We start from the raw sequence: 27,467 nt of genomic DNA on the forward strand, positions 1-27,467 counted from the left end.
AATACGCAAAAATGGCATCAATATTACACCTCAGTTTAGTGAGAGAAAAAAAAAAAGACTAATATACATGACAAAAATATTACAAAAGAGACAAGGGTCTGGTGAAACTCCAGAAGACTTAAGGCATTTGCCAAGACGAGTAAAGGCAGCTATAAGTTCATGCTTTCAAAACACATGAACCTCTTCCTTCTGAGCCCAAATGCTCATAAGAAATATACAAAACTATTTGGTAACAAAAGTTTACTATATGTTATAAAACTTAAAAAGGTGAAAAATGTACCTTAGCTAAAGCTTATAAAATTATATATCAATAAAAATAATAATAATAATAATAATAATATTCCTTGGTCCGTAAAAACTATATTACTATGATAACTTTTCTTCCAAGCCTGGCGAAACAGTGCATTAAGCCCTTTAGTAGAAAACAACATCTTGCAAAGCCATTTCCGTCCTGCACTTACTTAGAAAAGGCTTTGTTTTGAAGAGGTGTTTTTTTTGTTTGTTTGTGTTGTTTTTTGACTGATTTTTGTTTTGTTTTCATGTAAGGCTATGCATTGATCCTGTGGCATCTTGATCCACGGCACACATCACTTCTGTTGCCATTTCCTCTGACATGAGGAAACAGATTTAACAAGAACCGCAACAAAGAGAGAGAAAAGAAAACAGATGCCTTCATTTGTTTTGTCCAGTCTTTGAGTGAAGTCTTGTCTCTCCTTTGCTTCTCTCTCTGTGGCACCATTATCCGTTTTTGTGATCGGTATCCCATGAATCTACGCAGGAAGTCTACAAACTGATGAATCACCATCTCTCACAAAGGTTCACCTACTCGCACACGCAAACGCGCACCAAGATTCCCAGGTTAGGAGACGGACATAGCCGAGGAAGAAGAAGATGAAGACACACTCCCTGCTGCGTATCCCGCCTGGCTGTCAACAGCTGACTGCAGCAGTAGGCTGGAGGATGAAGATGGTGAGGTGGAGGAGTTGCTGTTGGCCCGCAGTATGGCTCCCGCAGCGCTGCAGTGAGGACGCGGTCCCGGCTCCGGCGTGTAGGTAAATGTCAAAGCCGTGGAGTAGATGATGCCGTCATTACGGACCAAAGTCACAGGAACCTGCACCGGCTGCCGAACCCAACGCCACCCCTCACGGAACGCAGAGATGTCAGGAACCACGCAGAGCACACTTTCGCCACACCTGCAGGAAACAGGACATGTACGTATGAATTACTGACAATTATGTAGCGAATATATCTGCAACGTTTTTTGTGCCTATATGCATCATGCAGTCTCAGAGGAAAACAAAAGGAGATATAAATTACAGGGTATCTGCAAAGTTTTTAAAATCAGATTTAAGACCTGCACAAATTAAAATGAATACCTTCTTATGCATCACAAATTATTTTACTTAATTATACTGGCTGAGGCTCACATTCAATGAGGACAGTATTATACTGCTTATCTGTGATACAGACTAACTGCAATTTATGTATACGTTTTATTCAATATGTACAGCAGATGTATTGAAATTCGTTCATGTATGTGGATCAATACTTATGAATTAGAGGTCAAACGATATTAGATTTTGCTGATACAATAATAATGGGTTTAAAGAAGGGCAATACGTACTCGGAGCAAAGTTCCTTTTCATTCTTCGCTTAGAGGTGAATAGAAGTACTATTATAATAATAATCCTCCTATTGCACCTCAAGGACAGCATGAATCCAACTCAATTATGGCAGTCCAGACGGTAAATATTTTGTTATTTGCTGAACTGTACAGCACTGTGATTGGTGTGTTGGTTTCACCTGTACATAGTGTCTGCCTCCACATCTCCGAACCAGACTCTGAGGTTAGGTGTGAAGTTCTGTCCTGTCAGTTCCAGCATGGCAACATCTCCTCCTCCATTCAGCTAGAACATTCAGGGTTCAAGGTTACTAGATAACATGACAGATTTGCCATGCTCTTTTAATATAAAACAAATGTAATGTAATGAAGCCATTAACGATATGTGTTGATATTATAAAAACATCTGGAATGGCTCACAGCACCTTTAAAGCCTTGATTGTGACTGTGCATTACCTGTAAACTCTCAACAACAGGCACGGGTGTGACAGGTGAGGGTACAGGGCCCATGCCCTCATAGAAAGTGTACTCTGCTTTGTCTGTGCTGATGATTGTCCATGACGCCCCATCGTTGATCATTTCTTTGTTTGTTTCTTTGGGACAGGGTGTGGCCTGAGAGTAGTTCAGGGAAGAGAAAAATCATTTAATTGTTTACCATTAAAAAAAATAATTCAAAGGCTAATTTTGAGAAGAGGAAGTTTTATTTTCATTGCAATTCTAAAACAGATGTAATGTTTTCAATTATAGTGCATTATTTCACATCCAAGAAGTAAAAACTTTCTAAAAAAAAAAAAAAAAAAAAAGACTTAGCTAAAGATTTGAACACTGTATGAATCTAATAAAGTTTCTGTAACAATGGACTGACCTGGAACTGAATTATCCTCTCCTGTGACAGGCAGAGGTACATCCTTTCTGTATCTTTAAGGTAGAAGGCACATTTATGTAGTTGGGACACAGGATCGTCGGCATCCATTAGTGCTGTCTGCTTGTCTACTTTACGAATAACCTACACACAAACACGCAACATTTCACCTTCTAAAAAATACTTGCAATGTACATAGCATTACACAAACATATTTGCACAAAGAAATTATATGACGTCAATTCAGTGACACAACTATACATCATTCCGTGATTGAACAGGACACACTTTCTTAGCCCTGCCCTTTTAATCATGAACATTTAAGAGCATAATAGCTCACCAATCGGGGTAGAGCCATGCCTGTCACAGAACACACCAGCTTCACCGTCTGACCGTAATGGATGTAACCATCTCTGACTGTAAACTCTTCTCCCTCTGACTCATCATCATCCACTGAAATTAAAAATTACACATTATTACCAATTCATAATTAACAAACAAGAAAAACTGCAGGTTCAAAAAATGAAAAGACATAACTTTCACACATTCTTTAATTAGACATAATGAACTTTGCAACTAGTGCACAATATCAAGCCTTGTTGCCATTTTTAATATAGTATATTGTGCTTAATAGACACTTGTGGTGAATGACTCACATAGGTGAATGTAGAAGGCTCCCCACTGTTGTGAACTAGCATGAAAGTTTCCCCCTTCCACGTGAAGATACCGCGTACTGACAGTCTGAGACCGCAAGCGGTTGAAGAGAGCCACCTTCGTCCCAGAAGCTATGCATACTGGGAGAAATTAAAAAATGAGCTGAGCAAAATTTATGGTCAAATCTAATTTAGTGACATAAATTAGAAATTATGTTGACTCACAGTCTGCATTCTTCAATGACTGCTTCTTTTTAGAAGGTTTGGAGATGACCTTGATTCGTTTGCTGAGGAAGACGCCGATATCTGCGCTATTCCCGTAAAACATTTTCACTGACAGCATGAAGTGCTTACGTTTGTCCGAGTCAGAAATGTACAAAGTTTTTGCTGTGCAAAAATTCTGCAGAAGAAAAGCACAAGGATAATGATGACAGGATGAAGTTATTTTGAAGAGCAGTTACAATATATGCATTGCAATAATAAAATCCATAAAGCACCTTGCCCTCCAAGTTGAGCTGCTGCATTTCTTGTTCACTGTTTCCAATGCCGATGAAAGCACAAGGCTGGGACTCTTGCTCCGAGCAGCCCTCTCTCTCCATCTGTTCCTTCTTTTTCTTCCAGCCACAACCCATAAGGTACACACATGGTGGAGGACAGAAGAATCTAACAGAATCCAAGAGAGTTTGAACTGATTAAAGAACAATTCACTTCCCATAAGAAATCGGATTTTACATAACTCTCCCTACCTTACTTTACATTTAATGTGCAGACGTTATGCATTAAAGGTGACTGTTGAAAAGTGGATCGGACTGAGCACCAAAACACACGTTTAGCCAATCAGCACAGCAGTAAGGGGCGCATACACTCGTGATGGGGGAGGAGAGAGAGCTCAGTGCACAAGATAGACATTAGCAGAAGAACCTTTGCTTGTTTGTTCATTTGCATTATTATTATTAAAAGCCTGTATCATCTAAACCTCCTCCTGTTTCAAGCATTGCCCTTCCAAATTGTGCCTAAAAAGTGAGACAACATATTCCTAATATATGTTTTTTCTTTTGGTTTCCCTTTTAGTGATAGCTATAACCCCTTAATCTTGTCACATTTGTGATATTTAAGTTACTTGGACTATTGTGTTATGTGGAGAGCTGTTCATGAAAACTGAGTTTGTTTTTTGGAATGGAAGATATGACTTTGTTGATTCGACGGAGTAGAGGAGACAAATAACAATTAGACAAAACCTGTATTATAATAGTAACACAAATTGCTTTTACTTATTGATGACATCATATCCTCGGGCGGCAGCCAGGCACAGCAGATTCCACCATAATCATTGCCTGTGTTGCATAGCGTGTACGTGAATGTGGGGACAGAGGCATTAAAGGTATTGTAGGTAGAAATCCACAAAAATACTTTTTGTCAAAATTTGTTTAAACTGTCTTTATATATCAATGCATAATTAAAATGTAAGTACTCTGGAAAAGAAATTATAAAAATCGAGTGTCTGTAGTCCTCTTAGGACTACAATAAACACAGCTCATTATTCCATTAACTCCCACTCCCTCCCTACTCGGCTCCTTCCAAAGCCACGCCCCCAAAACAAATGAACGCGCGATCCCGGCCATTCGTTCAGCTGGAAGAGTCGGACGTGTTTACCAGCTTTACCAGATGTAGTGACATCATGTCAGAATCACAAGTAATAAAATAACTAACTTTATCAGTATGAATATAAACAATTAACATGGCTGTTAGTACTCACTATCCAGCTCGCATAACGATACTTGTAAAGTTTAAAATATTTTACTAGCTCGTAACGGAATCAAACTCAATATAAGGCAAAGCTATAAATAGCTTCATTGATACACGTTTGCCGTTACTATCAGTTACACTGTGATGAAGGTGAATTTGTAAAATTCATAACATAAGATTGTTTACAGATAAACTGAATTACATACACTCAAACACCTTCTCACAACTGCATTGCAGACCCAAGATAATATAACACACACACACACAACATATATTGTATAGCACATACAGATACAACATAAAGACATATGTAAACATATGTAGAGCATATAACAACAAACCAAACGTGAAAAAACGGAGTAGGTAGAGTTCACGGTGAAAATAGGAACAAAGTTTAGGCAGAGGGTAAAGCTAGGTATAAAAATATATCCCCTAAACTTTTTAACCTAAAGTTAGATTCGGCGAAATTAAATAAAACAGCTTTCGACTGCAGATAGGCCTATTGCTTATTTATCGTCTCAACCCTGGCTCACTAACAGTAACGTTATACTAGTCGACACCAAAGTTACACTGTCATAGCTAAGCCAGTACCGTTAGTTATGCTACGTAACGTTAGGTAGCTAATATTAGGTAGTTAGGTGTGCTAGTGATACATGCTTCATGAAAAAATAAATGCCATCAAAATGAAAACAGCAAGATTACCTGTCCAGCAGAAATAAAGCCATCATGGAGTCACTTTTCAGCCCCTTGAGATCACTCAGTAGTAGCCGACGCTGGAAAGCCACGCCGACTCTCTTATGATTTCTTTATTTATCCAAAGACTTTTTGTTCATAGCCTTTTCAAATACTGTCTTCCTTTTTTTAACTCGTTTGACTTCGCTGCCTCTATATGCAGGTAACGTTACTGAGAATTGTGACTGTTCTTTCTCTGCCATAATTGTTTGTTATTACTAGCTTCCGTTCCTTTTCAAACGGGTGCGCGCATTTGGGCTCCTCCTGTATCAGCAGAGGTGGTATCCATGGTAGCGAGGGAGAGTGACAGTCGGCCCAGCCAATCATTTCTTTCGTCCCGAATGGAATAATGAGCTGTGTTTATTACAGTCCTGAGAGAACTACAGACACTCGATTTTTATAATTTATTTTCCAGAGTACTTACATTTTAATTATGCATTGATATATAAAGACAGTTTGAAAAAAATTGGAAAAAAGTATTTTTGGGGATTTCTACCTACAATACCTTTAAGATAGGGCGTGTTTGTTTTGGTGATTTCAAATATCAACCGGGTTTACCAGAAATTGCTTACTGCACCTTTAACTGGACCTGACCAAAACCTAATTTAGTCAACATGAATAATGGGCACTGATTTATCACTCACAATAAGACCAGAAATGTGTATTAACCTTCATGTTCACTTACTTTACAGTCTAAAACACATCAGCTAATCATATATATGTTTACAGCTGCAACTTATCACTCACCTTTTTTCATTGCCATAGGATTTCTGTGCGACTTTTGCATGCAGTATGAGCACTGTCTGATCTCCTCTCTCCTTCAAGTAGTTACGCATCGCCTCTCTGCAAAACCGCACAATACAATAGAAAAGTTTATTTAAGTTGTAGTTTCCTAATGCATTGGATAACCTTAACACGTGGACTTCACTGATGGCATTTACCTTGTTAAACGCTTTGGCTGAGGGAGCTCCCCAAACTTCCTACAAAACAAAATACAACACAGTTAAAACACAATTCAAACATCACTTATTATTTAACATTACTCTACCAAACAATGCTGGGAAACAAAGGCTAGGGATCATCTGCCTACCAAGACAGTATCTTTGACAAGATTACGAAGTTTAAAAATGCAAAAGATACCCAAGAGGTTGAGACACAATAAAAAATAAACACAAAATAAAAATAAAAATGAAAAGAAACACTCGAATTTTAAATAGAAGTGACGGGATACTACAAATACACAATTTTTAAGCTAAAATTAGTTTAACTGAAAAGTCTGACATGAAACAAAGACATAATTTTTAAATCCCCCAGAAATCTCCAAATCTCTGTCATGGACTTACTAGACTGGCTAACATCTGCTGACCTCTCTCTCTCTCTCGTACAGCAACTCACAAGTTGGCTCAATTTGTATAAATATATTTTTTAAGCTTAAAGTATGTTAAAGTTCCAAAAGACGCAGTCAATACAACCTTACTGTGTTAACAGTTAAATATTAGCTCTCCGTAACATTCAGAGTTTACGGAAAACTGCCGAAAATCTATCAGCTAACTAAAAGCTAAGCGGCTAACTGAATAAAAGAGACCATCGTGAAAACCTCAAAAAGCAGACAAAAGTACGCTGAAACAGGGTACCAGCGTAGAAACACACGACCAGGGGTGAAGATAAATAAACCAAAGCAAGTTATCTTGACTACACGGCCAAAACTTATTTTAGCTGTTACTTTTCCATGCCCCGTCCGTTAATAATTTCGCTGCTTACCCTGTCACAACAGGCGCCATCTTCACCAACTCTCTCTAATAACGCCAACAATCGCGAGATTTTCCCCGCTCCACACCACATTGCAACAGACTGCTTTTAGACGAGGGGGAGGGGCACTGTGAGAAATAAAGCAGGAAGGTGGGGGGGTGGCACAGGCGTGGGAAAGTTCTGAAGTCACGCGAGATTTCCAGGTCACTTATTATGGGAGCGGATGAGAGAGATCCATGTCATCGCGAGAGTAAGTTGCGGACGGCTGCCTGCCAGCCAAACGCGTGTGAAAGTTCTCACGATGGGAAGACAGACCGCACCTTTTGAGCGCGGGCCGTGAGAAAAAAGATTTCTGGAAGGAAGGAAGCCGGGGGACTGGTGCATCGTCACCAGGAAATAGTGAGTTAAAAAGGATGTTGTTAGTAAAAAATAAGAGTAGGCTAGAATAGTTTACGAATAGTTCAATTGCGTACGTTCCAGGAATCATTATGAAAGCACTTATAAATTACAAACCTACACATTATACAGGTGCTGGTCTTATAATTAGAATATCATCAAAAAGTTGATTTATTTCAATAATTCCATTCAAAAAGTGAAATTTGGATATTATATTCATTACACACAGACTGATATATTTCAAATGTTTATTTAATTTAATTGTTATGATTAAAACTGACAACTGATGAAAATCCCAAATTCAGTATCTCCGAAAATTTGAATATTAGGCTACTTAAGACCAATACAAAAAAAAGGATTTTTAGAAATGTTGGCCAACTGAAAAGTATGAACATGAAAAGTATGAGCATGTACAGCACTCAATACTTAGTTGGGGCTCATTTTGCCTGAATTACTGCAGCATTGCGGCGTGGCATGGAGTCGATCAGTCTGTAGCACTGCTCAGGTGTTATGAGAGCCAAGGTTGCTCTGATAGTGGCCTTCAGCTCTTCTGCATTGTTGGGTCTGGCGTATCGCATCTTTCTCTTCACAATACCCCATAGATTTTCTATAGTTTTAAGGTCAGGCGAGTTTGCTAGCCAATTAAAAACAGGGATACCACCGTCCTTAAACCAGGAACTGGTAGCTTTGGCACTGTGTGCAGGTGCCAAGTCCTGTTGGAAAATGAAATCTGCATCTCCATAAAGTTGGTCAGCAGCAGGAAGCATGAAGTGCTCTAAAACTTCCTGGTAGACGGCTGCATTGACCTTGGACCTCAGAACCAACAACAGCAGATGACATGGCACCCCAAACCATCACTGACTGTGGTAACTTTACACTGGACTTCAAGCAATGTGGATTTTGTGCCACTCCACTCTTCCTCCAGACTCTGGGACCTTGATTTCCAAAGCAAATGCAAAATTCACTTGCATCAGAGAACATAACTTTGGACCACTCAGCAGCAGTCCAGTACTTTTTGTCTTTAGCCCAGGCGAGACGCTTCTGACGCTGTGTCTTGTTCAAGAGTGGCTTGACACAAGGAATGCGACAGCTGAAACCCATGGCTTGCATACGTCTGTGAGTAGTGGTTCTTGAAGCACTGACTCCAGCTGCAGTCCACTCTTTGTGAATCTCCCCCACATTTGTTTAATGGGTTTTGTTTCACAATCCTCTCCAGGGTGCGGTTATCCCTATTGCTTGTACACTTTTTTCTACCACATCTTTTCCTTCCCTTCGCCTCTCTATTAATGTGATTGGACACAGAGCTCTGTGAACAGTCAGCCTCTTTAGCAATGACCTTTTGTGTCTTGCCCTCCTTGTGCAAGATGTCAATGGTCATCTTTTGGACAGCTGTCAAGTCAGCAGTCTTCCCCATGATTTTGTAGCCTATATAACTAGACTGAGAGACCATTTAAAGGCCTTTGCAGGTGTTTTGAGTTAATTAGGTGATTAGAGTGTGGAACCGGGTGTCTTCAATATTGAACATTTTCACAATATTCTAATTTTCTGAGATACTGATTTTGGAGTTTTCATTAGTTGTCAGTTATAATCATCAAAATTAAAAGGAATGAACACTTGAAATATATCAGTATGTGTGTAATGAATGAATATAATATCCAAATTTCACTTTTTGAATGGAATTACTGAAATAAATCAACTTTTTGATGATATTCTAATTATATGACCAGAACCTGTATGTGGTGAAATGAATGCAATGGATCTGTAATACCCACTTAACTGTTTTCATATCACCAGATGGCAGTATTGCTTCAATGTGGAAATGCTGCTGCTATGCCATACACGTGTAAAAATGAGCACAATTCGATGGCTGAGAAAAGATAGACATCAAACAATGTTTAAACAACAGGACAAAATATTCCAAATACTAGGGCACACAACAATAAAAGTGCCTGAAGTATCGGCTTTAATTTGTAGTGCTATACACACTCAAAAAAACGAACAGAATAATAAACAGTGTTTTATTAATTTCCCTTTCATTCAACCCCCTTTCATTGCTTAACAAATACATATTTAATGGTGAAACTGAGATATTTTAAAATTATTAGTAAAGCAGTGTCTTCAGTTTAATTAAGTGGAGCTTTTTAAACTCTGAACAACTAAATTAAGCTTCATAAAATAAAATAAAAATATATTATATATATATTTTTTTTTTATCAATAACATGGTTAGAAATCAGAAGGTATTTGATCTACACAAAGAGCTAGCCATGATCATCATTGATCCCTTGAACAAGGCACTTAACCTCATATTGATTTAAGACACTATGGCTAATGTTCTTCATTGAATGAACGACAATCAGTTCTAGAGTTCATGAAGTCTTTGGGTACATTTTAATTAAGCGTGTGGGTATGACATTTTATAGAAAATTTGAATATATGGAAATTTACTTGATCAAGGAAATACCAATGCACTACCTGGTACCATTATGTGCCGGATTACAATTCAGTGAACTCCCTGTGAATTGCATTATATAGGCATTTAACCCTTAAGTTGTGAAATTTCTATTACACTAAAAGATCAAAGGTTTCAGGACAGATAGTCAGTTTATTCTAATAACACGATCTCTTGGATCATTAGACATTAAGATTACTCGCTTACCTAATCTTTTTATCGTTTCATTCTCTCAAATACTGATGGTTCAGATTAAAAATAATAATAATAATAATATATTTGAGGTTTCTGGATCAAAAAAAGTATCAGAACAGTTAACTCACATTTAAAATAATACAAATTATATATATATATATTTATTGCTATATATACTGGTTACGATAACTATACATAGTTTGAGACGTATTAAGAGATTCTGGTTTACGTTGATACTGTAATTTTACAATGCAGATTCGACAGGATTTTAAATGTTTTAAGAAATAACAAGCTCTCTATTAATATAATTTTTTCATGATGTCACTCGAGGTTCCCAAGGAGTACAAGTGAACAAGCAGCAACAAAAATGGCTGAGATCGGAATCTCGTACATTACTAATTGTCCTTAAAGGCTTTACTCTCAGGGAGGCCCTGGACTTGTTTTATTGTCTCTTATATCTTAACTTATGTCTTTATAAGTCTCTTTTGGTATTAGTCAACAAATTGGCAATTTATCAAATTTTGAGGTCAAAAGGTATGTTTACTGTTTGCTAGACATACAATAGGTTGAATATTGTTTTATGTAGATTAAAAGTAATTTGATTGAAATAAAACGTGATAGTTTTTTTTATCCTACATAAAATAAATGAAAGATTAAGAATTCTATATGAAAAGAATATCCATTTTGAAAGCAAATTTTTAAAATTGTTAAACAACAGTCAATTCAAAAAAGGTTGAGTCCATTCCAAGAAGTTATTATATTTAATCATTAGTGATCTTTTATTATTGAGGAAAGCACAAATGACACAGCAGGGTTCTACTTGATAATCTCTATAAATATTGCTGATAGACACCACTGCAGGATAACATGGCCAACCATAAAGATAATACGGCCAAAAAGGGCAAAGCAGTTCCCCCTCACCTAGCATTTTTCTTCTTCTCTGACTTTCCTCCAGTTATTATCAATTTATTCCCAACTTTAACAACCTTCTACAATTTCATTATTTTCTAGAAGGTCCTCAAATAGCAGTGTGCCATAAACACCTTGATAAAGGATGACACATGCAACAGACAAAGCTTGAGTTAATGTCATCAAATTCACCACCTGGCCATAAAAATACTGATACATCACGAGTTTGTCCGATAGAAGCTGCTGACATGCGATTGATAATGAGACTCCGAGAAGAAGAATCATTAACTATGATAGAGGAATGAAGCGATAATATTGAGGGGAATGTAATATTGCACAAATCAGCAAACGGGGGATGACAAGGACGATATGATTTGCTGAGCTTAAAAAAAGGATGATATTTCTTTAACCAAAAAAATCACATCTGATCAGTTTTTATTAATCAACTTTAATTTAATAATTTACAGATGAAAAGTTCAAAAAGCCGAATTCTGTTTTCTAGATTCCAGCACATAAAACCTCCTTTCAAGAGGTGATGATAATGCTAACTTTCATTATATGAGAGATGTCGATTCAGTAATCGCTCTGATGGAGTTCATTCAGTGAAGTTAAGTCTTTTTGAATGATTCCAGCTCATAAGACTCAAATTTGTTTGTAAAACAGACCACACTGTTTAATAGTATATGTTTGTGACTCACTATGCAGTCTAAAAAAATAAAAGTTTATTGGCAGTTATAGTACCATGAGGAACCTTTAACATCCATGGAACCTTTACATTGCACAAAAGGTTCTTTGCAGTTTAAAAATGTCTTTCACACTAAGTAAAACACGGTTCTTTTAAGAATGGTTCACTGAAACGTTCTTTGGGGAACTAAAAATTATTCTTCTACTGCATCGCTGCGAAAATTCCCTTTTGGAACTGGCTGTGGTGTATTTGGTTATGTTTGTTTTTGTGAACAAGAGAGCAAGAGAACAAGTATGCAGTGTGAGTTTGTGTAGTGTTCAGAAAAAGACTAGACCACTGATAAAGTTTCGTCCACATATACATTATTTTGTGATCAATGAGAGAAGTAATCACAACTGTATAAAACAACTGTAATCTGAACATGGGTGCTTGAAACCCTTTGGAGGGATGAATTCAGTTCATTTTTGGATTCTGAATACATAATGTTATTAATACACTTTAAAGAATATATACATTTGTATGATTTGTTATCACATTTTTTATTTTGTCAAATCAACTTAGATACTTTATGTGGTTCAGATAACATCTATTTTGAGTTTCTATTGATTAAACCAATCTCCATTGTGTTAGCAAAATGTTAACTTAAAATTTTAAGGCAACCAGGTTAATTACTTTTTAAGTTGAACCAACAATATATTTTTACAGTGTACATGGCAGGTCCAGACAAGACTAATGTTTGAGCCCTGATTATTTGCAAAAAATAAGAAATATAAGAAACTATAAAATACAAATATATAGGTCACAGATTTCAGAAATATATTTTTAATTGTGTTGAGTACATTGTAAAAGCGTGAATTTACAGTATTTTCCTAGCTTTTAGATACTTTCAAAGAACAAATATTTAATGTTGTGTACACTTTTGAAATGTTATATAGTTTGCAGTATTCCTTTCTTCTAGTCATACTTTCACAGTAAGTTTTTTTTACAATAGTAGTTAATTCATCAGTTAAATTACAATAGATAAACTGTCTTGAAAGCGAAGTAGCAGAAAATGATAAAGACATTGTCCTGTAGAATCATAATGAACGAGCTGTCAACAATAACAACATTAATTCCTCCTTTTTTATAAAAGATTATATTATGTATGTACTGTACAGTTCAAATGTGCACTTTGCAGTACTGTACAGTAGCATAGACTACATTATGATCAGACTTAAAAGTCAATCTTTTCCCATGTAACACAGTGCAAGTTGTGTTTTGTAACACTAATACAATTATGAATACAGTAATTTACTGCAAGAAATTAAGGTTTAATATTGTAAATTCATGGCAATATTTTACAGTATACAAAGGCCCATGTTAAATAAAGTTTACATAAATAAAAGGAAATGGAGAATAATGCAGAGTTGAACTGATTTTGTTGTTTGTTTTTGTTTCTCAGACTTTGTTTGTGTGAAAGCTGGCGTTTATTTCCAACTAGGTATTAAAAATAAATGTATGCATTTTATGTTGACACAAGTAAAATGACAATCACAAAATCTCACAGAGTAACATACACTCACCTAAAGGATTATTAGGAACACTATAATAATACTGTGTTTGACCCCCTTTCGCCTTCAGAACTGCCTTAATTATACGTGGCATTGATTCAACAAGGTGCTGAAAGCATTCTTTAGAAATGTTGGCCCATATTGATAGGATAGCATCTTGCAGTTGATGGAGATTTGTGGGATGCACATCCAGGGCACGAAGCTCACGTTCCACCACATCCCAAAGATGCTCTATTGGATTGAGATCTTGTGACTGTGGGGGCCATTTTATTACAGTGAACTCATTGTCATGTTCAAGAAACCAATTTGAAATGATTCGAGCTTTGTGACATGGTGCATTATCCTGCTGGAAGTAGCCATCAGAGGATGGGTACATGGTGGCCATAAAGGGATGGACATGGTCAGAAACAATGCTCAGGTAGGCCGTGGCATTTAAACGATGCCCAATTGGCTCTAAGGGGCCTAAAGTGTGCCAAGAAAACATCCCCCACACCATTACACCACCACCACCAGCCTGCACAGTGCTAATAAGGCATGATGGATCCATGTTCTCATTCTGTTTAGTCAAATTCTGACTCTACCATCTGAACGTCTCAACAAAAATCGAGACTCATCAGACCAGGCAACATTTTTCCGGTGGGAAAGACCCGGTGGGGTCTTCTGCTGTTGTAGCCCATCCGCCTCAAGGTTGTGCGTGTTGTGGCTTCACAAATGCTTTGCTGCATACCTCGGTTGTAACGAGTGGTTATTTCAGTCAAAGCTGCTCTTCTATCAGCTTGAATCAGTCAGCCCATTCTCCTCTGACCTCTAGCACCAACAAGGCATCTTCACCCACAGGACTGCCGCATACTGGATGTTTTTCCCTTTTCAAACTATTCTTTGTAAACCCTAGAAATGTTTGTGCGTGAAAATCCCAGTAACTGAGCAGATAGTGAAATACTCAGACCGGCCCGTCTGGCACCAACAACCATGCCACGCTCAAAATTGCTTAAATCACCTGTTTCCCATTCTGACATTCAGTTTGGAGTTCAGGAGATTGTCTTGACCAGGACCACACCCCTAAATGCATTGAAGCAACTGCCATGTGATTGGTTGATTAGATACTTGCATTAATGAGAAATTGAACAGGTGTTCCTAATAATCCTTTAGGTGAGTGTAAGATTATTTAACAATAACATTTACAATTTCCTGTACAAAATAAGATCTTTGTATAAAAATGTCAATATAAGAAGTATAATAAATGTAAGAATTTAAAATTAAATATACTGGTTTTCGTTTTTTTCTTTCTGTTCACTGATATAACCTACTGTCAACTGCAAGTTTTAAAAAACTTAATCCAGTTTGAGTTGGATATGTTTAGTAATAATAACCTATAATGCTCTGTTAAACTCTAAAAAGAGGTTGCCCTGAGGATTTCACAATTGTCTGATGTTTTCTTGGCGTCCTTGATCTCATCAGTCATTGTCGGATTATCATACAATTCTATTCCATGATCCATATTTTCATGTTTTCCCTTTTCTTCATCTTCCTCCGTAACATTGCAGCACTTGCAGCAACAGCAGCAGTGAGCGACCATTATGGTAACCACTCTATCCCATGGTTCAAGAGAGTGGGCCCATAGAGGGAGGAAGTTCCAAGACCGGAGAGCGGAAGGAAGCCGCTGAGGTTTGTGCTTCTGTAGAATATTAACAATGATAGCGAAGATCAGAACAGCCACTATGGGAACAAGAACCCCCACAAGGACCTGCCAACCAGCCAAAGAAAGGCCGAAGACAAATAGAGGTAAAGCAAAGAAGCAGAAGATGATGTAAATGCCCGAAAACCAACGGTACTTGGCTGATATTTCACCAACAGCCTTTGCCATTCGAATGGGGAAACGTGTGAAAGGGATTGGATACCACAGCAAAATCCCAGAGATGTTAAAGAAGAGATGAACCAATGCGATCTAATGGAGAGAAGAGTTACACCATGAAGTTATGGACTGGGTGTATGAGTGATTGGGATTATGCTTGAATATATTTGCATGTCATGCTAACCTGTAATGAATTTTCAAGTGTTTCCCCTGGACTAGCCATGGCGGCTAATATTGCAGTAGCAGTGGTTCCAATATTGGATCCCAGGGAAAGAGGATATACCCTTTCAATTTTTATAACACCAATACCTGAAATAAAAAAAAACACAAGTGTCACTTTACACACACCTCAACGTCCAACAGCTAGGCTTTACTAGTTTTGGTTGTTAAATAGTGAAATACGCTCAAATGTTCTTTGAATAAAGCAGGCAAATTGATTTCCCAGTAATTTACAGCAAGATAAGTAAACAAAAAGAGGTAAAACAGAACAGAACAAACATATACTGTCTTAAAGCAAAAAATTAGGGTATTGTGCATTCACCCTCATGTCATTCCAAACCGTTATGACTTTCTTTTCATGCAATTGTAATTAACTTTTAGGACAATTGCAGCTTAAAAGCTTTAAAACAATTATGCAAAACTAAAAGTAGCCCTTATTACTTATATATTTATAGTCTTCTGAAGGGGAGGAACAGACTAAAATTTAAGTTATGTTCTCTTTGGCACATTCATGAGAGAAGTACAGTTGCAACGCCCAGTTCATGAAAATGAATGAATAACTCTTATAAATCATTCTCTCAAATCTTTTCATTGAATGATCTGGTTTACAAAAAAAATTTGAATGATTCGTTCACCAATTAGACATATTTAGTCAGGTATGGGTGAGTGAGTAAATAATTGAACAACATTGCATCACTGACAAAATGGATCATAATACCTTAATAAAAGACTAAGAATAGATAGATGGCTGTACTGACCGACAAGAGGAGTTATAGCCGAGGTAAATACAGAACTGCTCTGGACAATAAAGGTCATTCCTGCTCCAACCAGAATTGCAATATATCCAGTCAGCCATGCAAATGGAAATGGAAAATCTGTGCATAGACACAATCAATAAACAAATAAATAACATATATTAACATTAAAATATATCAGTTGATTCTTTTTTCTTTATGTCTTATTTTAACAGGAGTTAACCTCTAAATCTGCTCTCTGGTTCATATATGTATCTCAAGAATGCTGACCAGTGTTCATTATCTTCTTGATGACCACAGCAACCTGGCCCTTGAGCATCGAGTTGAGCAGTTTCACAATCAAAATGAGACAAGTGCACAGGACGAGCAGAGAACAAGCCAGCAGAATCAGACCCACCACCAGGTCAGAAAGGTTTGCGTTTACAAAGATGTGATTGCCTGTTTGAATAGAGAGAGACCACAGATGAGTGAGTGTCTGCTTGTTTCTGTATAGTGCTGTAGTCTGTATTTGACTTTAGTCATAATTATTGCTCAATATCAATGAAAGTGGGTGTCAATTTCAAACTCACATTTTTTTATGTTTATAATTTCTGTAACATTTTTCAATTCCCAACAAGCATAGTCACTGCAATTTGCTGCTGTCACATTCTGTAGAGTCTAGACACAAACAACATCAGAAAAATCAGAAAACCCCAGAATTATGTCAAAATAATATGGCTTTTTTTTATTTTTTATCTGGCACATTGCATCGGATAGAAAAATTACAGTGTTTGAGGCTGTCTGGCACCAGATCTTGATGAGAGATTTGTTTTTGGCTTCAGTGTCTCCAGTGGCAATGCCGCTTATCACAGACTCATCCAGCTGAAAATGAAGAACAATAATTATTATGATAATGCTAATCTCCTTTATATTTAAGATGATTATCTCTCTCTCTCTATTAGTGAACAACAACCCTTGTAACTTTGTACTGTACAGAAGGGCAATATAAGGTGTGCGTGGGGTAATTCACTCTCTTCTTGTCCTCATTAATGTTAGCTTCTTTCAACATACCGACATAACTCATACCTACACACACTCATACATACCTCAATGATAGAGTGGGTGAGAGGTTCAGTGATAACTTTCAGAAGGGCTGGTGCATTTTCTCCACTCTGGATATTAAATGAGCTCACTATAAGGCTTGTGAGCTTCACCAGGTAACCTGAGGCAATTTCCAATGGCAACAGCACCAGGACTGAAAGCCAGTTAAAGAAATCGTGCACGGTGGCTCCCGCAAATGCCCTGGACACAGAAAAGGGTCACATCTCAAAAAATATCATTAATATCTTTCTGTCAATTCTGTCATAATTTAATCCCTCAAGTCAATGATGACAGAATTTTCATTTTTGGGTGAACTGTTCCTATTAAGTGAATTTCTCTCTGAAGAATGAAATCAGTCCTTGCTTCATGTAATGTTCTATCCAGTCATGATATAATAAGTCAAGTCACCTTTAGCGCTTTAAACAACAGATTGTTTCAAAGCAGCGTCACAATAATAAACAGGAAAATAACAGAATCAATCATGCAAATGTCATTTAATATGAGACTAATTCAAATTCTGCCTGTAAAGCAGCTCTGAAAAGACAATAGTGTCATTGATTTCAAGTCAGTTCACTGTTGATTTAGTTCAGTTCATTAACTGTGTAAAGATCATCAGAAATGTGTTAAATTCATGTCGATTCAGCTATAAACCAGCTCTGCAGAAGACAATAGTGTCATCATTCAGCTCAATTCAGTTCAAGTTTTAATCCCTATCCAGTAGTGTAACTGGAGTCAAATCGATAATGCAATATTACTGAATATTAAGTGTCTGTTAAACCCCAACTAAGCTAGGCAAAGTAACAGACAGTGGCAAAGAACCCCAACTCTAAAAAGAGTCTAATAGTGCCGTTATTCAGCCTAGGTCAGTTCAGGGTTGATTCAGTTCAGTTTTAATAACTGTGTGAAGGTCATCAATAATGAAACGAGTTCAGCTCAGATATAAGCAGCTCTACACATTATGAACTTTATATTAAAGGTCCCATATTATGCAAAATTCACTTTTGCATGCTGTTTGGACATAAATGTGTGTTGGCAGTGTGTGTACACAACCACCCAATAGTGATAAAAATCCACTCTCTCCTTTTTTATTAATTCCCATAAATCATCAGCAGTGTCTCCCAACGACCTGTTTTCAGAATGCTGTTTTAGTGACGTCAGTAAGTACAGGCCCCGCCCACGAGTGTTGACAGACACTGCCGTTCTAACATAGACCCGCCCTGATCTAGTTCACAAAGCTGCTGGACTGACGAGAATGGCCCTGCCCCAAATAGCACACTCCGGACTTGTGGACTTCCTCAGAGTCCACACTTCAGTGACGTCATGTAGTGCAGACCTATAAGGCCCCTTAGCGCGAGTCCGCGAGGGCGCATTGAGAGGTATTTTTGGGACAGACTCGATCGTCACGCCGGAAACAGGAAGAAGGTCTTAGCTCAGACGTCGAAGCTGAATAAACTTAAAGGTCATCTCATCAATCCCTTTATTATAAAAATATCACAAATATCATTAAAACAAAATTACAGTCTTTAGCATCGAGAACAGGATTTATTTTATTTTCCCAAATCTTATGTCCATGTGAACTACACAGCCTGCTTTTACAGTTCTATAATTGTAGGCCTACATGCCACCTGGGCATTAGAATAGATGTCATGGTTATGTAAATGATCAATACAGTTGTACATAATAATACATAATGTTCAATTTTAACACAAAATTAAAATGTAAATGAGTTTAAGAAAAATGTATAGGTTTCAATATTCATACTACGTTTATATGACTCAGTAAAGCCATGACATTCGGTTCTATTTATGTAATGAATCATAATGCGATCGTATTATTTAACACGCTATTATTATGTTTGAGATATCAACCACTGGTCGATAATGTTTGTATAAACTGTAAGTAACAACTGGTAAAATGTACGCCATAAAGCCATGTTAACAGTCCGTGAGGGAAATCTCCTCCCATCCTCCCAGGCGGAAATTAGCATTTTTGCTAGAACCTGGCACATGACATCTCTTCTTTCTTAGATTAATGTTTTTTTGTGCATTGTCCCTGATCAAATAAATAAATAAACACAAATAAACACATCCGTTTTCTGATTGGCATTTCGCAAGGATTCCTGGGTAGTTAAAAAGCGTGGAGCCTGCATCTAAGCGGGCTTCGCGAAAGACCGCTTCAAGGGTACAAAGGGGGCGCTGCTGAGCACACTTCAGAGCTTTAAAATGCAAAATGGGACGCTCTACGGACTTGTAGACTCGGCGAGCACGCGCAATTTAAGTCCACGAGACCGAAAGTCCGCATGAAGTGCGCCATTTGGGACAGGGCCAATGTCTCCCAGCGTTGTGTAGGTGTTGTGTGGCTGGATGTATTAATCCACATAGCTCTCTCTACAACTCCCGAAATCTGAGGCAGCCGCTGAAGATGAGGTGGAATTATTTAGTTTTGAAAGAAAATGCTCCCTCAACTCTACCGAAATTCGTTTATGTACTTGCGCACTTCTTATATCTTACCGTTTACTCAGCTCTTACGGTGAGTTTCTGAAGTAAAACTGACGCTTCATCTTTTGTGTTATGTACAATAATCTTTATTAAACTCATCAGTATATGTTTGATCATCATTTGGACCTGGTCCGAAACAGCAGACTTGTAGGCTATTAATAGTGGATACATACAAGCAGATGACAAATACGTTATAACCGTAATTAAATTACTAAACTACACCTGTTCCATCTCTATACATCACTCTGACTCTGTAGGCATTATTGTCCGACTCCGGGTCGAAATGAATACCGTTACTGAGAGTTTCTGATATTATTATCATCATTCCGGGAGATAATAGGCTTTATTACCAGCTTCAGTACTTCCTGAACTTCAGCCAGCTCCTTTGTTTCCTGTCTGCCATTATTGGACAAACTGATTAATCCAGGTGTGCCTGATTATTGTTACTGAGGCCAGGCACACCTGGATTAATCAGTTTGTCCAATAATGGCAGACAGGAAACAAAGGAGCTGGCTGAAGTTCAAAAAGTAGTGCAGCTGGGCATAAAGCCGATGCTGCGTCCCAATTCGCATACTATCCGTCCTAGATAGTATTCGAAAATAGAACTAGTACGTCCCAAATCGTAGTATGTTGAAATGAGTGTCCCAAAGAGACCCGGATGGTCTACTATATCCGGTCAGAATCCGAAGTGCAGATCGATACACATTCTAACGGCTGATATTGCCCACAACCCATCGCGCGTTGGACGAGGATTCGGTTAGAACTACAAACACGAGTGAAAAGTGTTAAAAAAAACTACAGACACGGAGGACGCGCGAGTCCGGCGGTTGTGTAGATAGGTTTAGATAAAGGGGTTTAAGTGATTAATTATCAGTATCTAACCTGACGAAAATGTATTTATTCAATGTTGGCTACGTTATATTGCATCTGCAGCAGCATTGTGAACTTTTGTAAAGATACGTTTAGCCATTAAATGTTAAATGCATCATTACATTCAAATTGCAAACACATGAGGAGAGTGCAGAGTCTCCTCCGCATGAAAGACCGACTGGTAGATGAACGAGCTACTACATTTCTCTCCGTAACGGTAAGAAATTATAGTAGATTGGATGGAGGATTTTAACTGTGACGAGATGATTGACGGCAGTTTACGGTGATGCACGCGACAGAGCTGTCCGTTAAATATGACGAAGTAGTAGGCTATGTCCCAAAGCTTGCCTACTCTTTTCCTACACACTCAAAAGTATGTGCTTTTTCTTCAGAAAAAGAGTACATACTTTTAGGGCGTAGTATAAGTAGGCGAATTGGGACGCAGCACAATTGTCCTGAGACTTAGGGGGCTTTCACACTGGCAGTTTAGTTCGGAACGGGGCACGGTTCGCATGAAAAATCGCTAATGTGAACCCTGTCATGGGACCCTGGTGCGCACTGGGGTACCGAACCCGAGACTACCTGGAGGAGGTGGTCTGAGTTCGGTTGCTCCCGAACCGTGCTGCGATTCGCGTGTATGTGAAAACTACACGGACTCGGGTGCGCACTTGTTCAGGAAGTAAAGTATCCTGCGAATGCGTTTTAGTCGATTATGATGTATTTAGTTAAATAAAACACACGTAAGGGATGAAGATTTACCCTGGATACGAGCAAGAGTGAGTCTACAGTGTATTCGCGCATAGTGCGTGCAATCAGGGCAACAAATTAATGGAAATCCACTGTCTCCTCAAAAGAGTCCATTTGCAAGCAGCGGAAAAACAGCTTATGCGAAACACACACACACACACAGTTAACCTGGGTTGTTTACTCAGCTATGAATAATGGCACCAAATTAATAAAAAACACAATATATTGACCCGCGTCGTGTTTTCTATCATGCGCCGTGCACGTTTGCAATGACGTAAGATGCACGCAAACGCACCAGAGTTCGATAGAATCAAGTTGAGTGTGAAACCAGACCAACGCTGCGGGGGGCGCCGGGAACAAACGCGCTCGGGCTCGGACCGCAGCAAACGAGCCCAGTGGAAAAGCCCCCTGAGCGTGAGATCTTGAAGCCCCGCCCCTTGTGCCGTACTCATTTGCATTTAAAGGGGAACACACTAAAACAGCGCGTTTTTCTGAGCACCAAAAAATGACAATTTAAACATGGTGTAAAAAAATGATCTGTTGGGTATTTTGAGCTAAAACTTCACATACACACTCTGGGGACATCAGAGACTTATTGTACATCTTGTGAAAAGGGGCATAATATGGGACCTTTAATGCCTTATTCTTACCTGCGGAACATGTTCCTGTCGCCAACTTGTGTCATGGCTACAACAGTATTTGTGACTGATGTGCCAATGTTGGTCCCCATAATAATAGGAACAGCAGTTGAGACCTCCAGCACTGTTGAAAAGTAGTTTATATTTATTTATTTAACGTGGGATTTACTTATATCGAGATTTGAAAATCTGAAATTCTGATTCAGGTCAATTTGATTAAATTCTGTTCAAAGATTTTGCATTTATGCTCAAGAAGACTAAAAGAAAATTGTTTCTACTGACGATATACAGTAAGTGCCTGTTTAAAAACTCTATACTGAATGTGCAATAAAATCAATTATGAAGTTGCAATGAACTTTCATTTTTTAGATTGATACATTCATTTTTTACATTCCTTATCAGTGATGTCAAGTCATCAGTATTAGTATGATTTGATACTCACATCCAGAAGAGACCATGCTGACCACAATAGATGAGGAGGTGCTGGAGCTCTGGACTAGGAGAGTTACTAGCATCCCAATTACCAGGCCTGCCAAAGGGTTTGAGAGCACTTTATTTTCCTGGAAGATGTCCCCTGCTGCTTTTCCTGAGAAAACACACATCCTTGTCACACATAACAAGTTTAGTAACTTTGTAGTCTTAAAAAATGGTCCACTTAAAACCAGAAGAGTTGACTTAGCCTGATGCCATGGTTTAAGAAACTTTTTTAAAAAGCCACCTGTGTGCTAATTTAAAGGGATAGTTCACCCAAAAAATGCAAATGCTGTCATCATTTCACCCTCATGTCGTTCCAAACCTTTATGAATCGTTCTTCTGTGGAACATAAAAGAAGATATTTTGAAGAATGTTGCTCGTGTAACGCCAGTAAGATCTGTGCGTGTAAACCTCTGAGCGGGACTTAAAGTAACACTAGTTTTTCAACCTTCATAATGTATTTCCAAGACCCTTGTGATGGAACATCGACTTACAATAGGTTAAATGACACGTCTGCCATAGCCTGACGTGTTCTGTATCGCTTTTACTTGCACTGTGTAACTTCGGGTTCCAGGTACAAATCGGAGCACAAAAAGAACTACAAAATTCGACTGCTTAACGGCATACATAGTTTTTCTTCGTTTGTGATGTCTTTCATAAAATCATGCATCATACTCTACCTTGTCTGTGGCCATTGTTGATTCCAAAGCCGGTGCTGGATAAACAGCGAGTATATTTGACAGTATGGCTGCGGTAGGCTAAATTATTTACGACAGCGGTAATGGACAATTCCGCTTCCAACCTGTAGGGCGACTGCAGAGGAAAAATTCCTTGGTGTTGCTTTAACCAAATAGTTTTGGTTCCCATTGACCCCTGAAGTATTTTTGTCCACACCATGTAAGTCAATGAGATCCAAATTGTTTGGTTACCAACATGTCTTTTTTTAAGTCACACAGAAGAAAGAAAAGTTTGGAACAACAGGAGGTGAGATAGTGATGGCAGTTTTTTTTCATTTTTGGATGAACCCTTTACAGAACCACGAAACCAGTGCACTGAAATGAATAAAAGCATCATTAATCTAAGAACCATTGAAAACTGTATTTTTGTATATTTCTGTTGAGTTTACCTCCAACAAGCTGGAAGGCTGAGCTGAGGATGTCCAGTGAGCAAACAAACATGTAGAGCAAACCAACCAGCACAATAAATTTTGCTACTGTGGTTAGAACTCTCAGGATCTTCCTTTTAGTGTCCAGATCTAGACAATTTACAGACAGAAAACATTATGTGAAGCCTGACATATGAAATAATACTCAGTAAAATAAAACATGTTTAAACAAAATGGACAATTTTTTTTAAAGTCTAAAAATAAAAAGGTTATGGCTCAAAGTGAGAATATAGAGCTCACATTCGAGAAGAGAAAAAACAGTATTATTTAGAGGACCAAACTGAGCAAATAGGCTCGTTTGAAAAACGTACCTGAGGCAATTTTATTTTGCAAAACGTAAAATACTTTGCGTCGTTTTTCAGTTTCAACAGTTTCGACGTGAAATGTCCAGTGGGTGGCGCTAAAAGCGTGTTTAGGCAACGTTTTATCACGCCTATTGTGTTCATTTCTGTTAGACCAATGATTTGTTGCTACGTATTGGTGCGTATTTTGCAAAAATGTTGCCACAGGTAGTATATGCAATTTGGTGCAGTTGCTGAAATATATGGCCACACATTAATATGGAATTCTGATGTAAATTAATGGATTTTTATATAACAGACTGCATTTCAGTTGTCACTTATCTCATATCTCCCAACAGCATGTCTTAGTAAGATTATTTTTAGTTTTATGATCAAAGCTCTGTAGTTTTTATTGCGGGAGACAAACCATATAATCTAATGCCATACAATGATGATTAAGACCTGTAAAAATAAACGTTCCTGTAAAGCCTGATTTGATACTCACATTTTAACATGCTTTTTAACGATAATAAAGACAACCTAAGTTGCTTCAGTCCAGTCAGTGTGTACCTTGAAATATTAATAACAATATTAAAGTTTACTTTATAAAAATCAGTTACGATTTCAAAACAAAAAGACGTGCAACACTACTTGAAGGTTGACATTTTTTATAATTATGCTGAAAATACCTTTTTTGCTAGGCATGCAGAAGAATTTTACAACAGGTTTTGACCGTGTTGGTAGTTTAAAGGTCTTAGAAATTATATGATCCAGTATAGGCTTCATAAACAAAAAAGAAAATGTGAAGGCCTATAGTAAAGCTTTTGGTCAGTGAAAATCACTGCCAACCTAACATTCAGCATACCTGCCCATTTAACCCCCGTGTCCTGCAATTCTGCCATGTCCCAGGGATCATCCTCAATCAGAGCTGCTGTGGAAAGAGCAGGGGCTATGGAGAGAGACTTATTTCGGGGAACTAAGAGAACGTGTGAAGGAAAGAGAGAGAGCAACTTGTTAAAATGAGGTTTGTTTGGATTTAAGATTTATATTCAGATGTTCACTGTTCATACCGTCAAGTGTTTCTGTTGGCTTCCCCTCAGATTCATCCTCTTGCTTCGGTCGCGGTGCCATTGTCTGTGAAATATAAATATCAATTATGTCACTGTTTTATTGATCCCTTTTCAGTTTTATGGGCTATATATAGTTTGTAATCGCTTGCAGTATCTTTTATGAAATGGTAATGTTATCTAAGAATGCCATTTTCATAATGCTCACAGTGATACTCCAGTCAGGATCTATTGGTGTTTTGCTATGCTTATGAAATTGTTTTATTAGTGTGGAAAAAAATAATATGTCATATGAAAGATAAAAATTTACTATTTATTAAGATTTCTGTAATGGATTTCTATCATTCAGATAAATTATTCATTATAAGAATTACAATCAATGACTGTCAAAATTCAAGGTCCTCATTTTTGATTGGTAGGTTTAATTCAGGTTGGACACTTTTTGCCAGTGAGATGACTGGGAAAAAGTATCCCAATCATCCTGAATTCACCCTATTTGTTTTTTTGTAAGTAAATGGACACAACACACGGCTTCTCAATAATTAGAGCTTCCTCGATCGATCAAACTCACATGGTTTTATATTGATTTCTTTGCTGTGCCAAACAATTTCCGCACTGGCTTCTGCACTGACAATGAACAGAATGTGAATGACTACGTGGCTCATCTAATGTTATTGGCTATATACAAAATGAATGTTAAAATATTAATGTAAATGTTACAACAGAATTTCATCTTTTCCATGTTGTTGTTTTAAAGCTTTTGAAGAATAGTACAACTATTTGGCTGGAATAATAGAAAGTGTTTCTATTAGTCTACAAGTATTTTCCTAAAAAGAATGAAATTATGAAATTAAATAATGCTTTGTCACAAAAGGTTTTAGGATGAATTTAAGTGTGTTAACATATAATCAATAATAAGACCTATGATATAATTAAATGACAATTATTAAGATGATTTGAATTAATAAATCATTTATATATTATAAAGCATTTTTTAATCCTAGTTAATTTCAACATTTACTAATACATTATTAAAATCAAAAGTTGTATCTGTTAATTTTTGCAATGGAGTTAACATGAACTAACAATGAAAGTAATTTTTTTATGAACTATTAACTATGAAACATATTGTTAGTTAATATCATTATTCAAAGTTGATGCATTAACCAACATTAACTAATGTGAACTTATTGTAAAGTGTCACCACATATATTACTTGAAATGTTTTTTAAAAATATCATTTAATGAAGGCATTTTCACAAAGCACTCACCTGATGGTGTAGTTTCTCAAAGCTAAAGCTGTCCAAACACTTCCGAATCTTTCAGCCGTGTGCGTGGGGATGTTCAGCCCACTTCACCTGCCTTCGAGTTCAATACGTGACTTATCTATGGTCTGAACCGTGTTCGCTCTCTACCTGTCTACCAGTGCACAGGTAGTTACTTCTAGACCATAACTGACAAAACTATAGCCATGAACACAAGCACTTGTCTTGAAAGAGACCACTCGATGAGACACACGTGTCCAGGTGATCTGTTTCAGTTCTGCTGTTGTTCAGAGTGGCTCAGTCTAACAACCTCTGCTCGGTCAGAGGCATTTATAAACGCCCAGCAGAGCATTTAGGATTCCCCTGTACAAGGTTTACCACGTCAGTGATAACACTATGGGTAAGGGACTCTGTGTGTGTGTGTGTGTGTGTGTGTGTGTGTGTGTGTGTGTGTGTGTGTGTGTGTGTGTGTGTGTGTGTGTGTGTGTGTGTGTGTGTGTGTGTGTGTGTGTGTGTGTGTGTGTGTGTGTGTGTGTGTGTTTCTGTCCATTTATGCACATGGTTCAAAGTGTCCACGCGTGGTATCAGCTAATGAGTGTGCAAAGGAGTCTGGATTTTAATGTTTGGGATATGAAAGTCCTAATAAGAGGCCTGTGATGTTACTACACAATTGTTTCCACACACACACACACACACACACACACACACACACACACACACACACACACACACACACACACACACACACACACACACACACACACACATTTATAGCTATCCCTTGAAAACTAAAATCATACAAAAAAAACATTTTTGTTACTGAAATTTTTTTTTTAATTTAAACATAAAATTAAATATAAAAAACTACATTTCATATTTAAAAAAACAACATTTATCATTTTCATTTAGTTTCACATGCACTAAACAAATTGAAACTGAAAAATGAAATGAATAAAACAATGACAAAAAAACAATAAAATGACTAAAACTTTAACTTAAATTAAAAT

At 37.5% G+C, this 27,467-nt stretch overlaps 2 protein-coding genes across 4 annotated transcripts; both read right to left on the reverse strand.

Moving 5' to 3' along the window:
- Positions 1 to 489: 489 nt before the first annotated feature.
- On the reverse strand, positions 490 to 7,442 carry rbpja (recombination signal binding protein for immunoglobulin kappa J region a). 2 transcript variants are annotated; one of them, XM_077205060.1, is made up of 11 exons: positions 7,376 to 7,442; positions 6,556 to 6,594; positions 6,362 to 6,457; positions 3,634 to 3,799; positions 3,362 to 3,536; positions 3,140 to 3,277; positions 2,824 to 2,936; positions 2,487 to 2,627; positions 2,078 to 2,233; positions 1,804 to 1,907; positions 490 to 1,193 (listed from the first exon to the last, which is right to left on the reverse strand). In XM_077205060.1, the coding sequence occupies exons 1-11, from the start codon at positions 7,393 to 7,395 to the stop codon at positions 860 to 862; spliced, it is 1,482 nt and encodes a 493-aa protein (XP_077061175.1). In that variant the 5' UTR covers positions 7,396 to 7,442; the 3' UTR covers positions 490 to 859. The 2 variants fall into 2 exon arrangements, with proteins under 2 accessions (XP_077061175.1, XP_077061176.1); XM_077205061.1 differs by having other exon boundaries at positions 7,212 to 7,383.
- A 7,303-nt stretch (positions 7,443 to 14,745) lies between these two features.
- slc34a2a (solute carrier family 34 member 2a) lies at positions 14,746 to 26,684 on the reverse strand. Of its 2 annotated transcripts, XM_077205062.1 has the most exons (13): positions 26,467 to 26,684; positions 25,199 to 25,262; positions 24,994 to 25,104; positions 23,809 to 23,937; positions 22,651 to 22,794; positions 22,221 to 22,332; positions 17,461 to 17,656; positions 17,141 to 17,236; positions 16,945 to 17,032; positions 16,646 to 16,813; positions 16,379 to 16,495; positions 15,586 to 15,710; positions 14,746 to 15,494 (listed from the first exon to the last, which is right to left on the reverse strand). In XM_077205062.1, exons 2-13 carry the CDS (start codon positions 25,257 to 25,259, stop codon positions 14,940 to 14,942), a joined length of 1,902 nt encoding a protein of 633 aa, XP_077061177.1. In that variant the 5' UTR covers positions 25,260 to 25,262; positions 26,467 to 26,684; the 3' UTR covers positions 14,746 to 14,939. The 2 variants fall into 2 exon arrangements, with proteins under 2 accessions (XP_077061177.1, XP_077061178.1); XM_077205063.1 differs by lacking the exons at positions 23,809 to 23,937; positions 24,994 to 25,104; positions 25,199 to 25,262; positions 26,467 to 26,684 and adding an exon at positions 23,005 to 23,063.
- Between the last annotated feature and the right edge of the window lie 783 nt (positions 26,685 to 27,467).

The sequence above is a fragment of the Siphateles boraxobius genome, unplaced genomic scaffold, assembly GCF_051911475.1.
Source record: "Siphateles boraxobius isolate OS27281-9 unplaced genomic scaffold, OSU_SipBor_1 53, whole genome shotgun sequence".
Classification (NCBI taxonomy): domain Eukaryota; kingdom Metazoa; phylum Chordata; class Actinopteri; order Cypriniformes; family Leuciscidae; genus Siphateles; species Siphateles boraxobius.

Bases quoted from the DNA above. Each gene is read 5' to 3' on its own strand.
- slc34a2a (XM_077205062.1), bottom strand. From the start codon at position 25,259: ATGGCACCGCGACCGAAGCAAGAGGATGAATCTGAGGGGAAGCCAACA. The intron at 22,795-23,808 runs GTAAACTCAACA...GTGTTTTCTCAG, and splicing joins AGCCTTCCAGCTTGTTGGAG to GAAAAGCAGCAGGGGACATC. The intron at 17,237-17,460 runs GTATGTATGAGT...CTTCATTTTCAG, and splicing joins TCACCCACTCTATCATTGAG to CTGGATGAGTCTGTGATAAG.
- rbpja (XM_077205060.1), bottom strand. From the start codon at position 7,395: ATGGCGCCTGTTGTGACAGG. The intron at 3,800-6,361 runs GTGAGTGATAAG...GGATTCTGTTAG, and splicing joins TCCTATGGCAATGAAAAAAG to ATTCTTCTGTCCTCCACCAT. The intron at 1,908-2,077 runs GTAATGCACAGT...TGAATGTTCTAG, and splicing joins CTGTTGTTGAGAGTTTACAG to CTGAATGGAGGAGGAGATGT.